At 43.1% G+C, this 26217-nt stretch overlaps 1 protein-coding gene across 1 annotated transcript in view; it reads right to left on the reverse strand.

Moving 5' to 3' along the window:
• BRAF (v-raf murine sarcoma viral oncogene homolog B) overlaps positions 1-26217 on the reverse strand; it is a 74882-nt gene that overhangs the window by 37571 nt on the left and 11094 nt on the right. Inside the window, exons 2-5 of the mRNA XM_006887165.1 lie at positions 23054-23317; positions 5046-5149; positions 4006-4108; positions 1005-1153 (exon numbers count right to left, since the gene is read on the reverse strand). Of these exons, the coding sequence (XP_006887227.1) occupies positions 1005-1153; positions 4006-4108; positions 5046-5149; positions 23054-23317 (620 nt within the window). The remainder of the gene's footprint in view (positions 1-1004; positions 1154-4005; positions 4109-5045; positions 5150-23053; positions 23318-26217) is intronic.

The raw sequence follows: 26217 nt of genomic DNA on the forward strand, positions 1-26217 counted from the left end.
CGAGTTGTAACTGACCTATAGTGGACCCTCTAGCAGGTTTTTAGGGGCAGAAAACTCCATGGGGGAGAGATTGCCCATCTTTCTCATGGAGTAGTTGGTGGATTCAGACCATGTACCTTTGTGTCTGCAGCACAATCCTTTACTACTAAGCCACCTGAGTCCTCTAAATTTGAGTATCTCTCTATAATTTACTGCTAAAGTACTGTTAAAGTTGTATTTTAGTTGCTCAAGTGACTAACAGTTAAGATTTTAACATTATCAGTAATAATGAAATAAAAAAATTTCATAATCTTAGCCAATTTATGATAGAAAAATATGGCATAAAACAAAAAGAAATTTTAGATAGAGATACTCTGATAGACCTTTCCTTTTAAATAGAGAAGTGGAGAGATGGAGGCAGAGAGAAGGAGCGAGAAAGGGGAAAAACAAATGGGCGGTGGGGGGGGAGAGAGGAAGAAGGAAAAGTGAGCAAATGGGCGGGGAGGGGGGGAGAGGAAGAAGGAAAAGTGATTTACAGAGACGGACAGAAGCAGACCTCTAATCTGTGGGCCAAAAACACGGAGGTTAACTCCAAAAAAACAAACCTTCCATTCCTGCAGGACAATTCCAGCGTGACTATCTCGAAGGCTGAAATCCCAAACCAGCTGTCATCAGTTCCTATCTGTATGACCCTCCACTGGGCTTCTGAGGTTCTCAATCTCTACACAAGAGTGTTCCTCTTCCTCCCAAGGAGCTGCTGGTGGACTAAAACCACCCACCTCCGGGCAGCAGCACAACAAAGAACCATGTCACCAGAGCTCCTTTCTCTGGGTGGGTCTTTGTTAATTAAGAGAGAAAATAAACTAGAAATAAAGTTGGAACCAGAATCTGAGGGAAGGCTCTGTCTCACCCTGTACTTGTAATTTTTTACATCCCAACAACTGAACCAGGTAGAAAATGTCTCAGATTGTACAGCGCACCAGCTCCACACGTGAGAAAGATGAGAGAGCTCGGTGGTCACTTACTCCAGCTGGTCGTAATTGACGCACATCAGTGGCACCTCCGTGCTGCATCGCTGGTGAAACTTGTAACCACAGGTTTGACAACGGAAACCCTGGAAAAGCAGCTTTCGACAAAAGTCACAAAATGCTAAGGTGAAAAAAGTTTTCCGTACCTGCAAGGTGACAAATTAGAGAGGATGTTTAAATCTGTGAGAAGCCGTTGAGAAATCAACATTCTTGCTCTTACGTAAGTGTAAACAATACATCTTTACCACGTATCCTGTGAAAACCACACTCTACAATAGACACTAAGCTAAAAGGAGGAGATGAACTAAGTGTATCTCATCCTCAAATACCCAAGGGGAAACGTAGATGGCAAGAAGGTAGAAGGGTTGAAACCCTGGCATCTGCTGTTAAGCCAGACCACATGACCATGAGAGCTGGATGACAAGCAGGACAGAGGCAGGGCAAGGACGACTGAATCCCTGCACAGGGAGAGTGGTGAAGCGACCACTGTCAATGAACAGCAACGAGGGGGTGAGGAGGACGGTGGAAGACTAAGCTGGTGCAAATGGACTCTCCCCTCAGGGAATCATGTCTAAGGCTCATAAAACACGACACTCTGCCTTCAGAGTATTGTTGTTGTGTGCTGTTGAGTTGGAACCGACTCACAGGCGACCCTCCAGTAGGTGTTTAGAGGCAGTCAGTCACCTGGAAGGGAGCGCTGATGGCTGAGTGGTAAGGAGCTGCGCTGGACAACTAAAGGCCCGAGGTTGCAATCCACCAACTGCTCCGCAGAACAAAGATAAGCACGCTCCTGTGCGATTTACTGCTCCTGCAAGCCCTCTGCAGGGTCAGCCCTGAGCGAGGCCTGACCTGACGGCACACGACAGGACACTGAAGGCAGGGGCTTGTTTTCTCCGCTTTAGACAGGACTCCGTGAGGGGCGAGTCCGTGTGTAAGCTTCGTCACCCACGACGACAGCACCAATGCGCAGGACAAGGCTGCCCACCTCCCTCCTGGGGAGCAGCTGGGCGACTTGAACTGCAGGCTGCTGGGCTGGCAGCTGGCTCCTTCCCACTGGGTCACCAGAGCTCGGTCAGCGTGTCCAGCGGTGCAAACACCAGTCATCACACGCGCATACAACAGTAAGTGAGACTGGAAGCGAGTGGTGGGCTCCTCTCCGTCAGAGGCCCCTTGTCACTGTTTGGAACCCTGGTGGCACCTGTGTTAAGCACTTGGCTGTTAACTGGATGGTCAGCAGTTAGACCTCCCCTCCCATGCCCACCAGAAACTCTGGGGAGAGGGGACAACGATTGTGGGGAGCCTGCAGAGATGCTGAGGGAAGTGAGTCAATAGCAGAAGAGTTGGGGTTTGCTTTCAGATCATTTAGAAACCACTACTGTTGTCAGGTGCTGTCGAGTCAACTCACAGTGACCCTGTGAACAGAAGATCTGAACGCAGTCCTGTCCCGTGCCATCCTCACACTTCCTGACACACAAGAGTCCATTACAGCAGTCACCGTGTCAATCCACCTGGTCAAGGGTCTTCCTCTCCTTTGCTGACTCTCAACCCTTCCCAGCATCATGTCCCTCTCCAAGGAATAGCACCTCCTACCAACATGCTCAAAGTATGTGAGGCGAAGCCTCATCATTCTTGCCTCCAAAGAGCACTCTGGCTGTACCCTCTCCAAGACAGATCTGTTTGTTCTCTTGGCCCTCCTTATGGTTTAGAAACCATATACATGTATTATTTGATAAATATATAGAACCAATTATTTGGAAGATTACAAGCAGGAAAATCTGAGTAACTTTTCTTAAATTGCCTGACTAGGAAAAGGGACTCCCTTTAAGACAGTTTCAAGGGCTCCAAGCAAATCATCCATTTGTCAAGGGTTAGACCTCCGAGATCCGTGAGCTTTTCTCGCTGTAGATATTGAGAGCGGAATGGAGGAACTCCCTGTAAAAAAGGCCCTGATCTCTGTGTGGACTGCATCAACAGACCTGTTATCAAAGCCAGAACTGTTGACAAAGTATGTACTTGGTGGATATTGTAAACTGAAGACATAAGAAGGATAAACAGTTCACAGTGGCTCTTCAGAGGGAAGAACAGGGATGGCTTCTAAGTCCTTCTCCATTCCATATTCTCAGTAGGCTGACCACAAATGATAAGGTATTTTACACATGCCCAAGTATACAGCTGCATTCACATAACCATACGAACGCTGACTACGTATGCTTTTTTATCTATTGTTAGCTGACAGTAGGTTTTAACAGACACAGAAACTAGATAATGGCAAGTTTAACACTTGCCTCCTGCACTTCCACCAACCTATCCTTCAGAAACACTCACGTCCCACGGCAGCTGTGTGTACTGGGATGGGTCCCTTTTAGCCTGTATGCAACAGAGTGCAAAACAGCAACTGCAATGTCTGACAACCACGGGACAGTTCAACACCCAAATCCCTGCTCTCCTGGGCCATCAGGAAATCACTACAAAAGACAAAGCTGGACATACTGACATGCAAAGAGACTCACAATGTGTTTTTGCATTTAACAACCTGAACAGGTGAAGCACATCCCATTGCTACCCTTCCCATGGGACACACCTGCTTGGTTAAAAGGTGGAGAGTGAGTGGAAGGGAAAGGGCGGGGCAAAGAGGAGGGACTATGGGCTCACAGACCAGGTGCACACATTTGTGCGTGGACACAGAGGAAGGCCGCAGAGCACACTGCGACCAACTAACAAATCCTGACCTCTGCGAGGGGATTCCATCTCGCCCCATATATTTCTGAACCATTCCAATTTCTGGGTTCTCCCCTTTTAATAATGGTATGTACCATGTTTTAGTCAGAAAATATTGTTAAAATAAGACTGCGTTTAAACACGAGTTTTTAAAGTCATAAACATATTTTCAAGTTCAGCAAAAAGTAAATTCCAAAATAATTGACTGATATTTCAGTCATGAATAAAAATTCATTCATGAGAACAACGATGAAGTCTTGGAGCACGGAAAGGGACGTACGAAGTTGTGTGTGGTCAGCGGGACGTTCTCTAGCACTTCCACGTGCAGCTCCTCCCCAGTGAGCCAGGAGATGTCTGTGTCCCAGCCGATGGGCTTCTTCTCTCTGAAAGGCGCAGACACAGTGTGTGGTTAGCAACTCAGCGGTGTCAGGGGCCTTGCACTGGAGATCTGAAAGTTGGTTATTGAGGGGCTAGTACAGTGAGGGAGGCTTGGCTCCCTGGTCTTCCATCGTTAGAAATTTAAATGGCAAGAAATTAATTAATTTTTAAGTTTACCCCAAATAAATGTGTCACGCTTGGACAAACAGCAGGGTAAAGAGATGTACTCTTTTCTTCAAGTCAGCTCCAGAAAGGACCTACAACAGCAGAAAATGGATTGTTCCTGGGGTCCAAGATAGGAAAAAAATCACAGGCATGGACTTCTCTCTCCATTTAAAGGAGGATAGACTCAGGGGACAGTAAGCCCCAGGGCTCAAAAGTTTGGGGCCTGTCCCCAATGTTAGCTACCTTCTGAACGGAAAAAATTAATCGAAAATAAATGTTAATTTTTTTGAGACTTTTGTATTAAAAATCAGAGTGTAGGGAAGAATCCATAATCCAAATAAGCTGCATGGCTCAAAACTTGTAAAGAATATAAAATTCCAAATAAAGTCACTTGATCAGAGCAATAAACACAAATGTCACACAAAATGGTTTCATGTTATGGTTTCAGGCTCTGTGTGATTTACCCAGGTGACTTTATTCTTAATGTAAGACTGTTGTTTTATACCACTGAGTCAGAACTGACCGCTCTCTCATCCTCCCCTGAGCTGTCAGAGGCAGTGACTCATACAGGAGGATCTGCCTGTCTTCCCTGTGAACAGCAGATGGATTGGAACCGTGTGCCTCTGTATTGGCAGTACCAGCTCCTTACACTAAGCCACCAGCTCCACAAAGTAAGATCAGGTTTAGGAAAGGACCCTACAGGAAAGCCTGACGCTGATAAAGTCTGCATTGTTTCCTTGTGGAAGCATTCACTTTCACGTTACATGTAAACCATACCCATCCTGAATTCTGTAGACAGCACAGCATTCTGGGATCAGCCCTCTCATCATCAATGCTTTCTTCAAACTGTCTCGGACAGTGACACCACACCGGGCAGGGACCTAGAGGGTCATAAATGCATGCTATGAGGGTGAGGTCATCATAGTTTGTCCTTATTAAAATAAAAAGGAAACTTGACTATTTAACTCATCATGAAATACCTTTAAAAGTGGCATGTGTGTTAGATACAACATTTCTAGAGCTAACTTAATTAATATTAAAGGGAAATTAGAAACTAAGTATCTATCATGACTCACTAATTGTATCTCAACATCAAGAAAACAAAGATCCTCCCCACTGGAACAACAGGCGTGTCATGATAGAAGGAGAAAGGACTGAGATCTCATCGTGCTTGGACCTACAATTAACACTCCTGGCACCAGCAGTGAGGAAATCAAAAGATGGATCTCTCCAGAGCGCTAAAAAGCAATGATATTAGTCTAGAGAGTGTGTCTGATCCAGATCATGGTCTTCTCAACTGCTTGCTTCGCATGTGAGAGCTGGACAATGAATCAGGACGACAAAAGAATCGATGCCTTTGACTGTGGTGCTGGAGAAAAGTACTGAATATACCATGCATGAACTGCCAGGAGAACAACCCTTTAGAGAGTGAAACCAAGTTTCTCCTTGGTGGCAAGGATTTTGAGGTTCTGTCTCTCATACTTTGGGGCCTGTTGCCAGGAAGGAATAGTCCTTGGAGAAGGACATCACGCTTTAAGTGTAGAGGGATAGTGCAAGAGAGGAAGATTCTAGATGAGAGAGATTGACACAGTGACTGTGGCAATGGGCTCAGATGTGTCAGAGACAATGAGGACATGCTCAGATAGGACAAGGTTCAGTGCAGTGTTCACAGAGTTATTTTGATTCATGGAAGACTCAGCAGTACATAATAATTATAACAAAAGTAAAAATTTATTTTTTAGTATTTCACTGAAAAAATATTTTAATGATAGAAAAAAGAACAAAAGATACTATGACAGACTCCTATAAACCCATCACTAATGAGAGAGGGATCAGCACTGAACGCTGAACCAAGTGAAGGTTGACTGCACAGATAGGTTTCCCATTCAAGGACTCACTGCACTGGGCAAACGTTTGTTCATAAGAGAAAACTGGTCTCCATTCAGTCATCTCAGTCATTATATCATGGACTACCAGGAGAACAAACAGGTTCGTCCTAGAGAGGGCGAAGCCAGGCTGCTCCTTGGAGGCAAGGATTCTGAGGCTTTGTCTGACATACTTTGGCCATGTTGCAAGGATAGCCTGGTCCTTGGAGAGGAATATCATGCTTGGAAGGGTGGAGGGATGGACAAAGAGAAGGAGACCATCGATGAGATGGACTGATTCTGTGACGGGGTAATGAGGGTAAGTGTGTTGGAGACAGTAAAGATGGTGCAGGATAGAGCAGGTTTCAGGGATATTGTACACAGGGTTACTATGAGTCACAAGCGACTCGACAGTACATAACAACAACAACCAACATTCAGTAATTCAAATACAATTTGTTTCATCACACTGCTAGCTGTAGAGTATTTAAGGTGTATGTGCAGTTATTAACACAGTTCAATGTTTGAGTCTTTAAGTCACTGAAGTACTTAGCAAACCTGAGGGGGTGGAAGGCTGAAGCCAACCTGAGGGGGTGGAAAGCTGAAGCCAACCTGAATGTAACACAGCTAACTATAAAGAGGGCTTTAACGAGGGAACAATTCAGAAAGCCAAACCGGGATTCATGACTAGAAGTAACAGGAGGCAGACTTAGCTTCACGTAGACATTGGAACCATCTAGTAATGAACAAGTCTATCAAGAGAAACTGTCAGGAAGAGACTGGATTTTTACTTTCCAGAAAGAATGAACTGAAGGGATGGCACACTTCCCCCTTGGCCCTTCTTCTTCTGTCTGTAGAAAAGCTGAAGGAGAGGAAGGCGGGTGAGCAGGGCCAAATCATAGAAGCAGTGAAAGAAAATACAAGCAAACTTCTTTCTACCTTTTAAGTGATTAAAATCATTACTAATGATGTAAAATCTGGAAGCCATGAAAGAAAATGAATAAATTCAACTATATTAAAACAAAAAGTTTTTATATGATAAAACAAATATACTAGAAGACATCAATCTTTGCAAATATAATTTTAAAAAATCCCCAACCCTATTACAAAAACAAAAATAAATCCACTACTACAGACAAATTCAAAAGAGAAATAAAAATTTTTTTTGGGAAGGAATCAATGTAACAGCCATATAGTATTTCATAGAACGGAATCTTGACAATTTCAAGTTTCTGACAAATGTTCTAACCACCTAATAGAAATATCTATAAAGGACATGAAACACAGTTTAGAAATGCAAGCGGCCATCAAAGATATGAAAAGGTACCCAACTTCACTCAGAGAAATATAGACCTAAACTGGCCACAATCCTTTCACCCATCAGACTGGTGAAACTCTGATACTCTGGTGAGGAGGCTGTGGGCAAGCTGACACATCACATGCTGTGAAGTGCCAGTCGGTTAATGCCCACTCATGTCGACTCCCCGTGACTACAGCTGCCTCACAGGGTCTGCGAGGCTGTAAAACTTAAGAGTGTCTTGTACATTGCAGGGGAGACAGCCCATCTTCTCCCACAGAGCAGCTGATGGCAGAGCCACCGCAGAAGGTTCACGCTGGGGTTAGCAGCACAATCCCGTGAACTCAGTCACCACAGTTTCTACTAAAAATGCAAACATACATTTCCCTTTGATTTGGGGAAGCTCTCTTCTGGAAACTTCCCTTAGGAGATAACTGGGATACTTAAGAATGACACGGGATGTTATCACCACAGCACTGTCAGCAAGGGTCAGGAAAACATGGCTGACATGCCAAGAGACAGAGCGGGGGTCAAATCAACTACAACACGTCTAGACAATGAAACTGGAGCTATACCAAAGAAGATGCAAGTCATCCAGGGACGGAGACAGGAGCATTTCCAGGAGGCTCTACGTAAGTACTGAAAACAATAGCAGAACATACACAGTATATGGCAAAAGCAGTATGAAGAGGGGTAGGAAAACAAGGGAATAAGGCTGTATCTGCTTATATTTAAACAAATACTAAAAATATGGAAAGAGAAAGAAAAGAAATAAATGCTGCTACTTAAACAGCGTAAAGGAAACGGGATCTACAGGACACGGCTAGGAGCAAGATCCGTGTTCTCTACTATTCAATGCTGGCAGGATTCCTATCTATTCAAAAAGAAAAAAGGGGGTATCCAAGATGGCGGCGGAGGCAGAGACAGCGTGGTGAGCTGCGGGAGCAGCAAACCACTTAAAGCAGGGCCATTATGGCCTCCACAGACTTCGGCTTATTGATAATTGAACACTTAAACAGTTGATGACTGGCCCTCAGTGAAGATCGAGCCTCAACAACAGGAATGCAAGGATAAATGGGCCAAAGAAGACGATTACCTATGCATTGGACAGGCCAAAGAAGAAGATTATGTATTCATTAGACAGGCCAAAGAAGATGATTACCTATGCAATGGATTGCTGAAAGTCACTGTGAGTCTGATGACCTTAACAGTGGCAGTATGCACGAGAGGACCGACATCCTAAATGCACCACATATTTTGTTCTGTTGAATGCTTCTGCCAAAAGATGGTTAGACCTGGGGGGAGTCTGTTCACAATTCTCAGGTTCCCAGTGACACCTACTTCAAAATATAGTATGACCACTTATGGGGGGGTAAAAGTGGCAGTGCTGGAATTGGAAACACTATCCCTGACCACAGAGTCCTCAGTCAGGCGAGGGGACCAGACTGGGGTAGGGGCAATTGGAAGGGGAGTACACCAGCCAGCTCCTGAGGGGTGTTGCCCTGCTTGGGATGGGCTGCCCTCGGCCCCCGGCTCAGGGCGAGCCGTCGCGGCCCTCTGCCCGGGGTGGGCTGCCCTCAGCCCTCGGCTCGGGGTGAGCTGTGGCGGCCCTCAGGGTGAGCTCCTCAGCCCCCAGATTGTGCCATCTGACCCCTGGGTGGGGAAGGAGAAAAAAAAAAAGAATGCCTAGGGTATTCAATGTCACCTAGGCCACATTCTGCCACCCTCCCCCCAAGTAAACCTGAAAGCAACACCCTCAAAGCCCTTCTATTTGTAACTCACAAGTTTGTTCTCTCTAGGTTTGCTCCCTTTCCTATAGGCAACCTTAACTCTTGAGTTTTACTCCAGAATTGACCCTGAACCCAGTGCCAGTGACAAAAAGGAAATTCAACTGACAGCTAAGGAAGCAAAGGAGGATGGAGCCTCTGGTTTCAACCAGCCATCCCCATTGGACCCTCCTAGGAAAACACTCTGCAGTCCAGAGGGGAGCAAATGACAGGAAAATATATTCTAACAGAGCAAGAAGGCAAGCAGCTTTAACCGAAGACCACCAGTAAGGTGATAAAGCGTCCTCCCTTCCCCCCTTTACATCTACGCCCCTGTTCAGCATGAAGAAGCCAGAGAGTCGGCATCCAATTCCCAAATCAATAAGACAGTTGGTTTAATTACTATTGGAACGTGCTTGTCATTCCTCTGTAGCATCTGGTCCCCACTGGACCCTCATCATTTCCTTCACCTGCTCCCCCCACCGACCAAACTGTGCAGCTCTGCAACTGCATCCTGGCCCATCCTCACCCTTCTGCCCCCAACCCTCACCTCCTTGTACCCCCAATATGTTTTTCCCAATAAAAAAAGGGGGGGGGGAGGAGGAGGAGGCTTCTTTTTTTTCCTTTAAAAAAAAATTAAGACTGAAAAGATATATGCAAATTAACCAACATCCAAAGGTCCATGATGAGGCTTGTCGAAGCAGCAAGAAGTCTTTCTAAAGACTAAAAAGCACAGAATTCACTCTTGAACAAAGAGCTAAGGTCAAGGGCATTATCCGAGGACCTGCTAATGGCAAGTCCAGACCTCACACATCAGTTCTCATCACGCACCAGGATGGTTCATAATGTGTGTTGAAAATGTTCAGTAAAATGTTTTCTAATCCTGTCAGAAGTCCTTCTAAAATTCAAGTGGTCATCAAAATTCCCCGACGTTGAGCTATGTGAACTGGTAGGTTGATGTGGTGGTTCTAATTTGATCATAGTGTAGGTTCTATAATTTTTTTTACTTTATTTTTATATTTGTGTGTGTGTGTGTGTGTGTGTACCATCAAATCAGATTTAACTGGTACAGGAGATTGTTCCTCCTTCTCCAGCAAAGCATCTGGTGGATTTGAACTGCTCACCTCTGGGATTGCAGTGCAGCTTCGTGCAGCTTCTTGCCACTAGGCCACCAGAGCTCCCTAGGTTCTATCATGTTTTAAGTAGTTATGAGAACTCACTGTATAAACTGACACAGAGTATATATGCTGATATTGGGAACTGAGCACACAGCTAAGTGTACAGCTTCCTAATCATTTATCTTGTTCAGAACTGTAACAATGATCATAATATTGTATCTAAGGGAAAATAGGGTATGATCTACTCAGGGCCTTTTTAGAATGTATAGAAGATGTTATTTAAAAAACACTATGCTGGCTAGATATTCATGTTTATTGTAGCACTATTTATAATAGCAGAGTGCTGGAAACAACCCAAATACCTGTCAAAGGATAAATGGCTAAATAAATTATGGTATATTCATATAATGGAATAGTATGCATCACTAACAAATGAGCAAGAAGTCAAATACTGCACAAGCAGATTATGAACAAATCTACAACAAGTGGATATATTAAAACAAATCATGCTGGGAGACATCAGTCATAAAAGGACAATTATGGTATATTATGTGCCATCGGGTCAACTACGACTCAGAATGACCCCATGCACAATAGCTCTGAACACTGCCCTATTCTGAGCCACACACCTACCCCCTTACCCTCGTCACTGTGTCAATCTATCTCATGCAAGGTCTTCCTCTCCTGAGCTGTCCCTCTACCCCTCAAAGCATGTCCTTCTCCAAGGAATGGTCTCTCCTGGAAACATGCCCAAAGTTTGAGAGATAAAGCCTTGCCTCCAAGGAGAAACCTGGTTTCACTCTCTCCAGGTCAGACCTGTTTGTTCTCTTGGCAGCCCACGGTATGTTCAATACTCTCTTCTCCAGCACCACAATTCAAAGGCATTGATTCTTCTGTCATCTTTAGTAACTGTCCAGCTCTCTGATCCATAGCAAATAATTGCTAAGATCATGGGCTGAATATGGCACACCTTTTTCTATAGACTGATACTGTTGCTCTTCACCTCTTGGAGAGGTCCCAGATAGCTGATTTTCCTAACCTCATTTGTCTTTTGACTGCTGGTACCAAGACTGTTGATTTTGGAACCTCGTAAGCCAAACTTTTAACAATGCCAATCTCTTCTCCATCTATCATAGTTTTAAACACTGTAATAAAATAATTACATTAATCAACTGTGATTAATGATTGAAAAAAGAAACCATGCTTGGAATAGTAGAGGATCAGCAAAAAAGAAGGAAAAGGACTTTGAATAAGATGGAGTGATGCCATGACTACAGTTACGGGGTCGAGCCTGGCAGAGGTGGTGAGATGGTGCTGGCAGGGCAGTTTCCATCTGTTATCGACAGGATTGCGAAGAGTCCAGTGGGCTTGACAGCATCCCACAGTAACTACAAGACTACTTACACCATCAAAACTTGAAAAGGAAAAAGCAATTTTAGAATTGAGCATGCTTCCTTATCAAGCAGAATTTAACTAGCAGAGAATCAGTGACTGGAGGATTTGTGAAAACGGTGTAGCTGTCTTCCCCCATCTTAAAAAGCACAAAGTGAAGTCCTATCCAAACACATGAGGCAGTAGGGGTACTTGAATGGCTGCCGGCCCACCTCCCAAGGCCGAGAAGAAGTCTTTCATGTTAAATTGCAGGTCCCAAGCAATTCTTCTGTCCATTTTGCTGTGCTGTGGTGGTCTACATGGTGCTGAAGGCTATGCCACTGATAACTGAATTATGAGCAGGGTCAACCATGGTGGGCAGGTTTCAGGGGAGCTTCCAGAATCAGACTGATGAGGCAACATCACTCCTGAAGTGAACAGGCCTGCCAAACTCTATGGACAACAGAAGACACTGGTGGATTCAGACACTGCTGGAAGACGAGTCCCTCAGCCTGGAAGGCACTCAAGATGGGCTCAGGAAGTCTATCATGATGCTGGTGGAGCAGAGCTTTCACCCAAAGAAGTACCCTTCATTTGCTGATGTGGCAAGACTTGAAATAAGGAGAAAGAGTAGCAAATATTCATTAATAACTGGAACATGAGATATAAAAAGTATGAAACCAGGAAAATTGGAGGTTTGAAAAGCAAAACGAAACTCCTAAGACTGACATCACAGGCATTAGCAATCGGAGATACTGACCGTCCTGAGTCATGTGATCTACTGTGCTGGGAATGTCAGACTGAAGAGGAATGGTGTACTAATTATCAAAGAGAACATTTCAAGGTCTGTCCTGAAGTACAGTGCTGCCAGGGACAGGATACTATCCAGTAAGAATACAAAGAAGGCCCTTTAAGATACGTATATTCATATATACACACCAAGTACTAAGGCCAAAGATGAAGAAATTGAGGATTTCTGTTACTCCCATGGCTGTATCTTTTCTCCAGACCTATTCCATCTACATGCTGAGGAAATTATTCGAGAAGCTGGACTGTATGGAGAAGAATGTGGCATCAGGATTGGAGGGAGACTCATCAATAACCTGCCTTATGCAGATGAAACCATCCTGCTCGCTGAAAGTGAGGAGGACTTGACGTGCTTGCTGCAGATGATCAAGGAATGCAGCCTTCAATATGGATTATATCTCAACATCAAGAAAACAAAAACACCCCTCATCACTGATCAATAGGCAACATCATGACAAAAGGCGGAAGAAAAGACTGAAGGTGTCAGTTTAATTTCACTCAGATCTACAATCAACACACATGGCAGTAGCAGTTAAAAGATCGAAAGACATGTTGCACTGGGCAAATGTGCTATCAAGGACCCCTTCAAAGTACTCAAGAACAAGGATTTAAGATTAAGGTGCTCCAGACCCAAACTATGGTATTTTCAATTGTTTCATATGTATGTGACAAATGGACAAAGAATAAGGAAGACCAAGGAAGAATCGATGCATTGAACTGTCTTGGAGCGCTTGCTGGCAAAGAGTACTGAACAGCTCATCAACTGCCTGAAGAGCAAATAGGGCTATCTTGGAGCAAGCGCTTCAGGACAGTTCCTGGAAGAAAAAGACATGTTGGAAAAAGTGGAGTCGGAGAAAGACGCTCAAGATGGATCAAAACAATGAATACAACAACAGGCTTGGGCGCGAGCAGGTCGAAGATGTGAGGTTGCTGGATAGGGCCAAGTTCTGACCTGTGCTTCACAGGGTCACTCTGAGTTGTGATCAACTAGGCACTACCCAACAAGCAATTGGATCAGAACTGAAGCTGAATGATGGTCTCATGGGGCTCCAACGGAGAAAGCATTTCCCTAGCAATAGACAAGGCAGTCTCCTGCCAGTGCCAAAGTAAAGAACAGAGCCTGTCAGGAGTTATGACTGTTCAGGACATCATGGCTATTTTATTTAAACGGACCTTGGGCATTTCAGTACCAACTCAAGTTAACAGTGCTCTTTACAGGATGTGACCACACAAACTGGCAGCGAGGCACAGAGCAGAGCACATGGAGTACTCTCAACCAACTGTGATCAAACACAAACAGCATTCAGCATGTTTCCTTCTCGTTCATCATTTGCGTATCTTAGATCTCTGCTTTGCTGAGGCCACAGACTACAGGGGAGTAAGGGTATCACCGGGCCATAAACCCTAACCTAATGATGGCACTTTCTCCTCAACCTATTCTATTAAAATGATGTATTTTCACTCATAAGTGGGCAAGTTTCTGCCACAAGTGGTTTACATGTTTCCCTCTCAACTGGCAAAAACCAGAGTTACTACTTACCTGTTCCAGTCCACAAGCATTTCATGCTTAGCCATAACAAGGGGGCATGATTTTGTAGTTTGCAATATTGCCCGACCCTTTTGTTTACCTTTACAACCAAAAGACACTTGTTTATAAATCTCAGACTACAGTAAATGCAAAACTTGTTTTTTCAAAAGCACGGACATAATGTCTGAGGGCCAGGTCAGTTCTCCACTTGATATCACAAAATATTTGCCCCAGAGAACCTAATATTTACCTGTGTATTTCAGTACTTTTCAGACCTGAGTTTTCACAATCTGTAAACTAAACATGCAAAACCCGTATTAAAGGAATTGTCTTTTTTTTTTTTTTTAAAAAAAAAAAGGTCTGTAACTGGTGTGTGCATGTGTACAAAGTCTTATTTGTTCAAGGACATTCATTTCAGCACTGAAATAATTTAAAAAAAAAGCACCACCATGAACAAACGGAACATGCTCATTGGAAGATGTAATACACTGTGGCATGCTCAGAAATTTGCACACTGCAGAGCAGTGAAATGGAATGATGCATGAGTGTCAACATACACATAAGCACATCTTAAAATTATAATTTTGAATTAAAAGCCAAGGTGCTGAACATTATCTAGTTTATCACACTACTCTGCAAATTCGTTAAAAAGGCCAATGTGGCTTATAGATACATCAATCTCTAGGTAAAGTCTAAGAAGACAGACTAAATAAACCCAAAACTCGTCACTGTGGCTGCTGCCTGGAAAGAAGTGGGGTACGGCCGACTTGGGGGACAGTGGGGGTTGGAAAGGGATTTGTATGTGTTTCTATGGTTTGGCAGCAACACAACAGCATTTCTCCCCCTCATCCATATAAATATTTTATTTATTCTAAATAAAAAAGTTCTTTGATTTGCACACAAGACTGTTCTACACGTGTTTCATTCATGCCTAGTGTTTTACACATTCCTTCCTTCACACTGTGCTTCACACAATCATTCCTACACACTGTGCTGTAGAACCTCAATCATCACTGAGCTGTGACTGCTATCATCTTGTCAGGTCTCACTAGAACTATCCTAGTTCCTTCATCCCCCACACTCTGTGACCCCTGTGGTTCCCAACTCTCCCCCCCTTTACCCTTTTTGAACATTATCCACATCTTACTAGTCATTCTTCTATTTTTACAATAATAGTCTTATTTTTTAAAAAAAGTTAAAGAAAACTGAACAAAATGTCTTTTGATGTATGGGCTGAGGAAGGCAGGCCAAAGCCAAGCCAACTCACAGGAAAACTGAATGAATCTAATACTTTTGGTTAACTTTTCATCATGTAACATGCAATACACATACAGAATGAAGGTCTCTCAAGTTTCATAAAAGTAAATTTTTGTTAGATTGATGAAACATTTGCAAATAGTAAGTCTTGCTTCCTCTTCACCAATGCTTGTTGTTTTAAACTTTGTCTTGCTTTGCCCTGACTAGGATATTCAGTATGATGATTAACAAAAGTGGGAGCAGGACATATTTTTACCTTGTTTCTAAACTCAGTATACTATTGTGTAGGTATTTTTGGTGGATATCCCCTACCAAAAGTAAGGAGATTCTCTTTTATCTGAAGTTTACAAAAGACATGTTATCTAGCCACAAGAAGGTGATGCTGGTAATGGAACATCTTCTGCTGACCACATGTAGGCATGCACACAGTGACCCTCCAAAGGGACACTCAAGAAGAAACTGCACGGACTTCCCAGAACCACTGCTCCATTCCTGGGATAACTACTCTCTTTTAAAAATATACCAAGTGCTGGAATCTGTTTGCCAGCTGGTAATATGTTCACCAGTGAAGTTAACCTTTGATTTTCTGTTGTTTGATCTGTTTAGTTTCAGAACCAAGGGAAATAAAGGAAGTATCATCAATTGGGGTAAGAAATGCTCTAACTTCTTTCAGAATCTGTAAACTTTCTATGATTAAAATTCTACAGTTCTTATTTTTGCAGAATTTTCACCTATAAAAGTAGGCATATATCCTTTAACAACAGGGATCTAGAGAGAAGAGAAAAGACCAGAGAATGGCCAAAATTATTGGGGCAGGTATTGCTGCCAGTTTATGGCCTGTGTCAGGAAAAGGAAGTCTTACTCATAAACAGTGCCACCCAAAGGTAATAAAGGAGGTCAGAATTGCTTCCACTGTGGAAAGCTGGGCCACTTCAGTAGATACTGTCACAGACGAGAGCCACTGATAGGCAAGGGAGTAGAGAGGAAGCTCCCACTCAACTTGCTTTAAGTGTGGATCAGAAGGACACTTGGCCAAGGGTGGTCCACATCAGGTCCTCATGGCTGACAGGACTGACAGGCCCCAGCTCCCAGCTGGAAACAAAGGAGGATGCTTCAACGATTTAGATCCTCCCAGAAGAGCTGTGGGTGAGCATTAACATTACTGGTAAGTATATTCGTTTTCTCCTGGACACAAGAGCCTACTATTTGGTCCTAAAAGCCTTCTGAGGTCCCAACTCTTCTCACTATTTCTTAGTTGTTGGAATTGACGGAAAACCTCATAAACAGTTCCTTACTTCACCTCTGCCTTGTATGCGAACTTCCAAGCTGTAAAACAACCCAGTGGTAGATGGAATTTGGACAATAAATGACACAGTTGAGCCTCTACATCTTGTGGTTCCTAACCGTTATACTATAATAGACAAAGTGCTAGTCAATAAGCCTTTTATTTTAAGAACTACCTTCCCTCTGTAACTTGATTTGTGCCACTGTTAGAACCTCTACTTGGAATATTATTGCTTTTAATTTTTGACTCGTACTTTTAACTTGTTAGTTAAAATTGTGTCTTCTAGGCTGCAACAGTTCCATGATGCATCAAGGATATGAACATGTATGGCTAAGCACAATTGATAACAATGCATCTAAATTCCAAAATCAATCTCCACAATAGTCTACGTGTTTCCTATTGCCAAAGGGGCCCTTTAGAGTAGTGAGAGAAGATCTTCACCCTGAAACCTACAGCATCCCTTTTCAGCAGGAAGTAGCTAAGAGAATATGCCATCCCCTTTTCCTAATGAATCAGGGAGAAGTCTCTCTCAGGGAGGAGTTATAGGGAATGGCAAAGGACACATTGACAAAGGAGATTAATCAGAACTGGTTTTGACAAGCACTATGGCAATGGAACAACTAAAAACAGACTTTCAAGGGGGGGAAGAGGAATGAACTGGGGGGGTAGAGAAAATACTGCAACAATGAATGAATGGTAATCCAAAATCTCTGTAAATGTTCATTAAAATTAATAAAATTTTAAAAAAGAAAAAAGTAGGCATATATATGAGGTTCTTTCTTTACTGAATGGAGACCTATTCAAATTTTCTGGGTTTTATTCCACTTAGAAACACTTTTCCAAAAGTCACCAATCCACTTTGGCTACGTTTTCTGGTTTGTTTGGCGCTGTTTTTTAGCACATAAAGTTGTATGCTGTACTCAAATGTAAGAGCATGTTATACAGGGGTACAACAGCACTGCCACCACGCCACTACTCACGTTTTCTCTTTGTTTCAGTCCTAGGCTTGAGTTTTAAAAATATGCATCTAAGGGAGCTCTGGAGGCCTAGTGGCAAGGAGCTGCACTGTAATCCCAGAGGTATGTGGTTTGAATCCACCAGATGCTCTGCTGGAGAAGGAGGGGCAATCTCCTTCTGTATCAGTCAAATCCAATTTGATAGTACATGCACAGAATTTTTTTTTTAATCCATCTTTATTCTGCAGATTCTATAGCAATTTTATTTCCCATTTAATTTCGAACCCTTTTTAATATTTTTAGTTGTTGTTGTTGTTAGGTGCCACTGAGTACAACTCATAGTGACCCTAAGAATAAAATATCTGAAACCAGTCCTGTCCTGTGCCATCCTCACACTTCCTGACACACAAGAGTCCTTTGCATCAGTCACCTTGTCAATCCACCTGGCTGAGCGTCTTTCTCTCCTTCTTTGACCCTCCACACTTCCGAGCATTATGTCCCTCTCCAAGGAATAGCACCTCCTAGCAATATGTCCATAGTATGTGAGGCGAAGCCATATCATTCTTGCCTCCAAAGAGCACTCTGGCTGTACCCTCTCCAAGACATATCTGTTCATTTTCTTGGCCGTCCACTGGATGTTCAGTGCTGTTCTCCAACACCACAGCTCAAAGGCATCAATTCTTTTTCTGTCATCCTTATTCACTGTTCAGGTCTCAGATGAATAGCTTGCAACTGGAAAGACCATGGCTTGAAATCAGACACACCTTAGTCCTCAAACTGACATCACTACACCTCAATAATTTGGAAAGGTCCCTAACTGCAGATTTTCCCACTGCAATGCATCTCCTCATTTCCTGATCTCCTACATAGGGTGTTAATTGTGGATCCAAATAAGATGAAGCTGTTGGCAGTTTCAATCTCCTCTCCATCCATCATGACATTGCTTCTTGGTCCAGTGGTGAGAATCTTTGTTTTCTTGATACTGAGATACAATCCATACTGAAGGCAGCATTCCTTGATCTTCTACAACAAGTGCTTCAAGTCCTCCTCGCTTTCAGCAAGCATGGTTGTGTCATCTGCATAACATAAGTTACTGAGGAGTCTTCCTGTAATCCTGATGCCACATTCCTCTTCACAGAGTCCAGCTTCTTGAATAATTTCCTCAGCATACAGGCTGAACAGGTACAGAGACAGAATACATCCCAGACGCACTCTCTTCCCAATTCCAAACCATGCAGTGCTCCCCTGCTCTGTTCACACAACAGCCTCCTGGTCCAGGTATAGGTTCCTCATGAGCACAATCAAGTGCTCTGCGATTCCCATTCTTCTCACTGTCAGCTACAGCTTGTCATGATCCACACAGTCAAACACCTTTGCACAGTCAATAAAGCACAAACAGACATTCTTCTATTATTTTTTACCTTCAGCCAGGATCCATCTGACATCAGCAATGATACCTCTGGTGCCACGGCCTCTTCTAAATCCCGCTTGAACTTCTGAAAATTCCCTCTCCATGTACTGTTCCAGACATTTTTTAATAATCTTCAGCAGTATTTTGTTAGCATGTGATATCAATGATATTGTTCAATAATTTTCACTCAGTTGGATCACCTTTCTTGCAAATATAGACCTCTCCCAATAACTTAATAACTCTTAGCAGAATCCATTAAGTTTTAGATTTCATTTTGTCATACATATACTTTTACAGTTGATTTTTCTTTTTATGTAATATTTCCATTCTTTATGCAGTTCTAACTATTTTCTTATTTCTGGTAGAATCATTCCCTGATATATCAGTTATTTGTAAGTATCTTAGATTTTTATTATTATTAATTTCAATTTTAATTACATTATGGTCAAAGAACATGGAAATTCTATTTGTTATCTAAAATGTGGTCTACTTTTAAATATTCTATATGCTCTTGAGGGAGCTCTGGTAGTTGAGCTGTCAAGAATTGTGCTGCCAAGCCAAAGGCACATGGTCTGAACCCACCAGCTGCTCCACAGGACAAAGACGGGCAATCGCTCCTGAGCGACCTTCAGGCTCTGAGAACCTGCTGGCCAGTCAGCTGAGCTGGTTCCAACTCCTCTGCACAAATAACAGCACCGGCGCCCTGAAAGGGTGTGCTGTATTTTATTGGTGAGTGCAGGGTACCCATAGCTGTTACATCAAAATGGCTACTCTGCTCTTTCTGAACCATTTTACTATAGTTTGACCGAAAGTTTACAAAGCACACCAGATCTCCAATCAGCTGCCTGGGATGAAGCGCATCCAGAGGGCTCTTTATAGAGGTAATGAGGGTGAAACTTTGTCTCACATATCTGAGTCCAGTCCTTGGAAAATGACATCATGCCTAGAAAAGTGGAGGGTCGGCAAAAGAGAGGATGGCCCTCCACAAGATGGACTGACCCTACAGCTGGGCTTAAGCATGAGAGACTGTAAGGACGGTGCAGGATAAGGCAAGGTGTGATCTGCTCGTCACGGGGTCACTGGAAATCAACAGCATCCATCCACATTTTGTTTCAGGACCTTAACTACAATACCCACACTGTAACTCTACTATTCTTTCTCTGTGATTTTCTCCAATCTTACCCCTTCCTGACTGCTAAGCCTTCTCTCTGGACAAAGGCTGTCCTTTTGGTCTTACGTAGTTGACTCTATGCTGTGAGAGCCTGCTTACTGCTTATCGTACATGTCTGTGCACTGTTTGGCTGAAAGCTGAGCCATGGGCCTGAGTCTTATGCCAGGTTTGAGGAATGACTCAAGGCTAGTTTTTTCTGGACCAGCAAATCTGGCCTTTTATATGCTTTCAGTTATGTTCCACGTTTTTCACCCCCTCTCTTCAGGATGTTCTACTGGGGTCGCTTTTACTGAGGTCAGCAGCGGGGGTCTCAGGGTTATGGACGGTGGGTTCCCAGGGTCCGTCACAGTCCTTCTGACTAACGCCATCAGGCACCTTTGCGTTCTTTCCTCTCCTGTGTTCCAGACAGCGTGAGATCAGTAGCTGCGCTTTATAGATGGCTGCTCATAAGCTGATAAGATCTCAGTAACTACTCAACAAAACAGGGTGCAGAACATGTGTCTTCATGGTTATGTTATTGTACCAACTGACCTGGACGGTCCCGAGTCTATGGTCCTGAATTTCTAAAACTAGTAACTCATTTCTTCTGGGCATATGGCTGTGACTAAGCTGGTCCAGTGACTGAAGTACCGGGCTCAAGTATACCAGAGATAATGAGGACAGCACAGGGAAGGCTTCAGATCTGTTGTTCACAGATCTCTACGAGTTGTAGTTGACTCGATGGCATCTACCTACCATCATCCTCCTCTGCTGACTCTGATATATATACTAATATGAATGTGGAAATATCATCTGCCAAAACTGAATGTGGTCATGGGTGTAGCTGAGAAACATCATCTTATATATTATCTTTCCCTTGAACCATCTTAATATATACCTAGTACCTAGTGACTGAATTTTTCTCCTCCCTCACCCCACTCCCATGACATTATTCTATTTAAAGTCTCCATAAACCCATTCTGTCTGCACAAGCAGCTACTGAGTGAGAGTGCTGGCGTCTCACTAGACATATGCAACATCTGCAGATAGGCTTGTTTGCCCTGTTGTGAAAATACATATTAATAACGTTTGCCAAGAAAACAGTGGTGAAAAATCACAATGATTAAGGACATAATTGCACCGTCAAACACGGCAATTGCTGTCAATAAGCTGTAGACCAATAAGGAGTTGAACCGTGTGCGTTTTGAGGGTTCTTTGTATGTTGGGGATACATGTCTTTGGCCAGTTACGTGCTCTGCGAAGAGCACCTCCTCGTCTGTGCTCATCTTTCTCAACATGTTCATCTGAAGACAGACGTTTTGAATTTTGATGAAGTCCAACGGAACAGAGAAGGCAGGACAGAATCCTCTTACCTGCTTGCATGGGTGTACATTACAGCTTCTAAAAAAGTCCCAGGCTTCATGACACTTACCTGCTCATCAACTTCCCAAGAACCAAGATGTTCTAGTACATAACCGCGTTGCTACTATCACACTGAGAGAAAGTCCATTACTCTATTAATTACCGAGAACAGTAATTCTTTCATAACACAGGCCTATCTTGTTTCATTACATTTCACTTTGCAGAACTGTTGAATGCTTCAGTTTCCTACCTCTCCTCCAAACTCCAGGTCTGAAAGACTATGCTGAACAAGTCTATCAGAAGCATCTTCTAACAGCATGCAGTCATTTTTGTGTTTCTGTGTCACACTCTGGTCATGCTCATAAACTTTTTTTAAGACTACAAGATGCGGTAAGCAGGACTTTCATATGTACTGGAAATTACATGTGCCCAAGGCTTGCTCTGCTACAATCCTCAAATGACAAGCAAGCCTAGGAACTCTAACAGCCAATCTGCAATCAAATTTCCCAAGTGCCAAGAACTAAGTTCCAATTACTTTCTGGAGTGACATCTGGTATTGATTCTGTACCTTAACATGGAAAAAAAACCCCCAAACTTACATTTCATTCTTCTCAAAAGACGAAAGGAAAAAGGAAAAACAGAATTTGTTTCACCATATGATCAATGACTTTCATAACTGTAAAGTCTGCAAAGTGAAAAAGCAAGAGTCCACTTTATGACTGCCGCCTCCTGACCGCAGAAGCCGATCTGGACAGCAAGGATATCAGCCAATGAATCACGGACCAGAAACTCATTGAACTCAGCTTACCGAAGGAAAAGCAAACCACAGGCTGAGGACTGGTGACCCCATGAGTATTCTAATTGTAATTTTTAATTTGTGAGCGTATGATGTCTTTGTAAAAAGGAAAAAAATATATTTATGTTTAAATCTTTTGAGTTAAAAATCATTTTCAGGGTCCTAAGCGGTAGCAGACACACTCCATTCCTGCTGTCTGAGAAGAGACTGAATAGCTACTCTGACTGTATTGGAATGAATGTCTTTAGAAGTTGATCTCAAAACCAGCCATACGCTTACAAAGCAGTGATGGAACCGACACATTATTATTAAGTCACTGATAAGGGCATTTTCCACCTGAGAAGTGGCATTCATCTAAGATAATTTCACAAATCTCCTCATTCAAAATGCGACTTACCAGGTCAGTATGCCAAATTATGAAATTAATAATCAATAATCAAGTTAGAAAATAAAGGGGAAAAATATAAAATACACAGAAAATACAACATTTGATAATAAATCTGCATAAAAGTTTCTTAAGGCTGAAGATTGACTCTGGAACACCAGAAACAAGCTCAAATCTCCAAACTGACCGACTGAATCAGTACTCAGATCGGCATCAGTGTGTGCTCCAGGTTTCAGAGACAGGTTCAGACGTCAAAGTGGCCAAGGAAGACAGTATATATGTTCTAGGAATACAGACAGGCACCAGGTAACGGTCTTTTCCATTCTTGCTAAGGTGAATGCTTCTATTTGCATATCTTGTGATTACCTCATTTTTAACTATTGTTCTTTAAAGAAGAACCAGCAAAAGTATGACAGTAAAAGCCAACTCACCACTGTTCTCTGTTTGTTGGGCAGGAAGACTCTAACGATAGGTTTTTGCGGTGACTTGGGGTTGCTCCGTGATACATCTGTGGGGTTTTGAAAAACTGAAAGAGATGAAGGTAGCACTGAAAGGCTAGAAGAGGAAGAAGATGTGACGGTGTCCGCTGACGCAGAGCTAGAAACAGAAAAATCAGTTCCATTCCCCAGGGATTCCAATAACTGCTGTTCTCTTTGCTGGAGGGCATCTAGCTTGCTGGTGTATTCTTCATAGGCCTATAAAATAAAGTAGACTTACAGTGAATTTGGACTTTGTCCTTACAGTAAAAAAGGAACTACAACACTCTAAGTCTTTGATTATAACCTCTTACAAGTTACAAAATAAGTCTAGGAGACAACATATGCGAGCACTTGCCCCTCTAAATTTAAGGAACTGTTTGTTGTAAGATACCACAGTACACTGAGAAACTGACATATATAGATACATCCCATACAGATGTGTATACTTGTGTTATCTAGTTTGCCTATAAATATTAATAAAATGTACAGAATTTCCAATTTTTTAGTCAAACTGTAGTTTACCTCCAAAACCACCTGCTTAAAATAAGACAAAGTATTACATCACATAGTTCCCGCCATTAAAATTTACTTCTCTGAAAAGATGTTGTACGGTTTTACACTATTTGTTTTCACACTGAGCACACACTAACACATACTTAGAAATAAAATCAGGAAAAGGAGACTGAACGAGGGCTAGGAAGCTGAGCGAGATGTGTGGATGAGGGTGAAAAGCTGCGATGCCACTGGCCTGCAGTGCCAGATCTGACCATCCCCACCCATATGTTAACAGGCTCGGCAGGTGGGCACTGCCACCTTATTCCTGAAACACTTTTGTTCTCACTGTGAGTCCCTGACAACCTTCATTTCAAATATTCCTTAAGAAAAAACTATTTTCTTTGCAAAGTGGCTTAGGCTCTGAAGAAATTCTGGGGCCATTATCCATTAGGGTGCTGTCCCAAAAAGTCCACCTCTTTGAGACTCTGAAGGTAAATGACCATCTGAGGCATTCAATTCTAAAAGCAGGAAGAATCTAGTAGAGTGACAAGGGGGATAAGGAAACGGAGTGAGCTGCAGCACACCTGGCCACAGCTGCTTTCATTAGGTCACCCCCTCCTTGCTTACCCAACAGTCCACTATTTCTTCCCAGCACACCCCAAACGCATGCAACACTACATATATTTATGCAAGACTACAAGGGAGGACTAGGGAGGGGTGGAGAAGAGTTTACTATCAAGCTGCAGAGGAGGATGCATTTTATTTATGTAAATGCTAAATGTGAAACAATAAATAAAGATTTGTCTTGATGTCAGGTGAGAATGGAGAAAGGAGGCAGCTCTGACAAGTGGGGAGGTAGAAAGAAGATGTGGGAGCAGAGCTCTGTATAGTGAAGAACTTCTGAGGCCAGGGAGGAAGGTGGGGGACTCACAGATGAGGGAAGCACAAATGGAGGACTCCGGACACAGAGGAAGATCGAGATAGTTATGTGGAGTTTACCTGGAGACAGGCCCACAAAGAAACCAGTGCCAAGGCGGCAAAGGTGGGAAGAGGCAGGCTGGTGGGCGAACATGTCACTAACAAGCCCCAACTTCCCAGGAGTCACCGAAGGCAGAGGAGGCCGAGTGGAAATGCTCTTTTTAATAAAGATCTTGCTATGCTAGGTCTTATCTGGTAATTCTGGGAAAATTTGTTTTAAAGAGGAAAAAGTGAAATGAGTTATTGAGGACAGGGATCTAAACCACATTAAAGTGTCCTCCCTCTTTTTATGACCTGGAAATGCTTCACAGCAGAGCACGCACTGCTAGAAAATCAAGTCAAATTTGTCTCGCTTTCCATTCCAAGGGCTAATTACTTAAGGGCATTTTCTTAATAGGATCCACTCACTGCTTGTCCAATTGTACAGTGGACACAGACTGAGCACTGTGTGGGGCTCAGAACACAAAATTAGCCACAGCAACCCGGTTCCCGGCTCCTGGGGATTAGACGTGTGTCACCCGGCACACAGGCAAACTCCCTCTTGGAAAGCTCTAACCTCCCTTCCTGCCACTCAGGCAAGGAAATCTTCTACCCACAGTTAGCCTTGCAAAGTCAGGAATGACAATAACACTTCAAATGCTATTTCATTACCGGTGCTTCAGACTTTATTTCACCATTGTGGACAGCAGGAAATCAACTCACCATATTGATCAATGTATTACTTCACCACCCTTATTGACAGCACCTTCCCGTTTCTTACACCCTAGGCAACTGTCCTCATTCCACCTCCCTCAATCCTCACGGATGCAGTGTCCATGGACACCTGGGTTGGATCCTGCAAAACCCAGTATCCCTTATGCATGTAGTGAGAATGCCCATCACACTTTGATCACTCCAGCTTAAAAATTCTGGAAACCTCTCCTCTGGGTCCCGTTGCACAGGGTTTCTGAGGCTGTAAATCTTCACAGGAGTAGACTGCCACATTCTTCTCCCAAGGAATGGCTTGGCTAGGTGGGTTTATGCCAGACTTTAGGTTAGCAGACCACTGAACCACTAAAAAAAATGATTTATTTTTTAATTTCTAGGGGCATTTCTTTCGACTCTACCTTCAAGACCCAGACGTTGTCACCCCATCCTTCTTTACAAAAAGTTCCAAGTGAAGCTCAGTTTGAAATTTGTAAAGTCCCTGCACTCACACTTATCCCAGCACCTTAAACAGCCGCCTCACGTTCACGTCCATCGGGTCTCATTTGTCTGTGCATCACCATTTCAGCAGGCCACTGAGGGAGCATCTTAAGAGTCTCTGATAAAGGCTTTTTTTCTTACCAACCAGCTTGCCAAATCCCAACTGTGAGTAACCATCAGGTTATCATACAGTGCTGGGAAATCAAGCAATAAAGAAATAAAAAGAAGGTCAACTGATGTCACCACCAATTCATGCTATGTAATCTTGCCTAGTACTGGCATCAGAAGAGACACAGAACCACCAAAATAGAACTGACAGCCCAGAAAGAAACCTGTCCACTAACAATAAGCAATGATATCAGTCTAGAGACTAAGGTGTGCCTGATACATTTCAACAAGTTGTGCTGTAGCAACTCAATAGTCAGTTTTCTGAAACCACCTGCTTGTCACACAGCACG

This window comes from Elephantulus edwardii, unplaced genomic scaffold, assembly GCF_000299155.1.
Source record: "Elephantulus edwardii isolate Elephantulus edwardi_28Jun2011 unplaced genomic scaffold, EleEdw1.0 scaffold00055, whole genome shotgun sequence".
In the NCBI taxonomy this organism is placed as follows: Eukaryota; Metazoa; Chordata; class Mammalia; order Macroscelidea; family Macroscelididae; genus Elephantulus; species Elephantulus edwardii.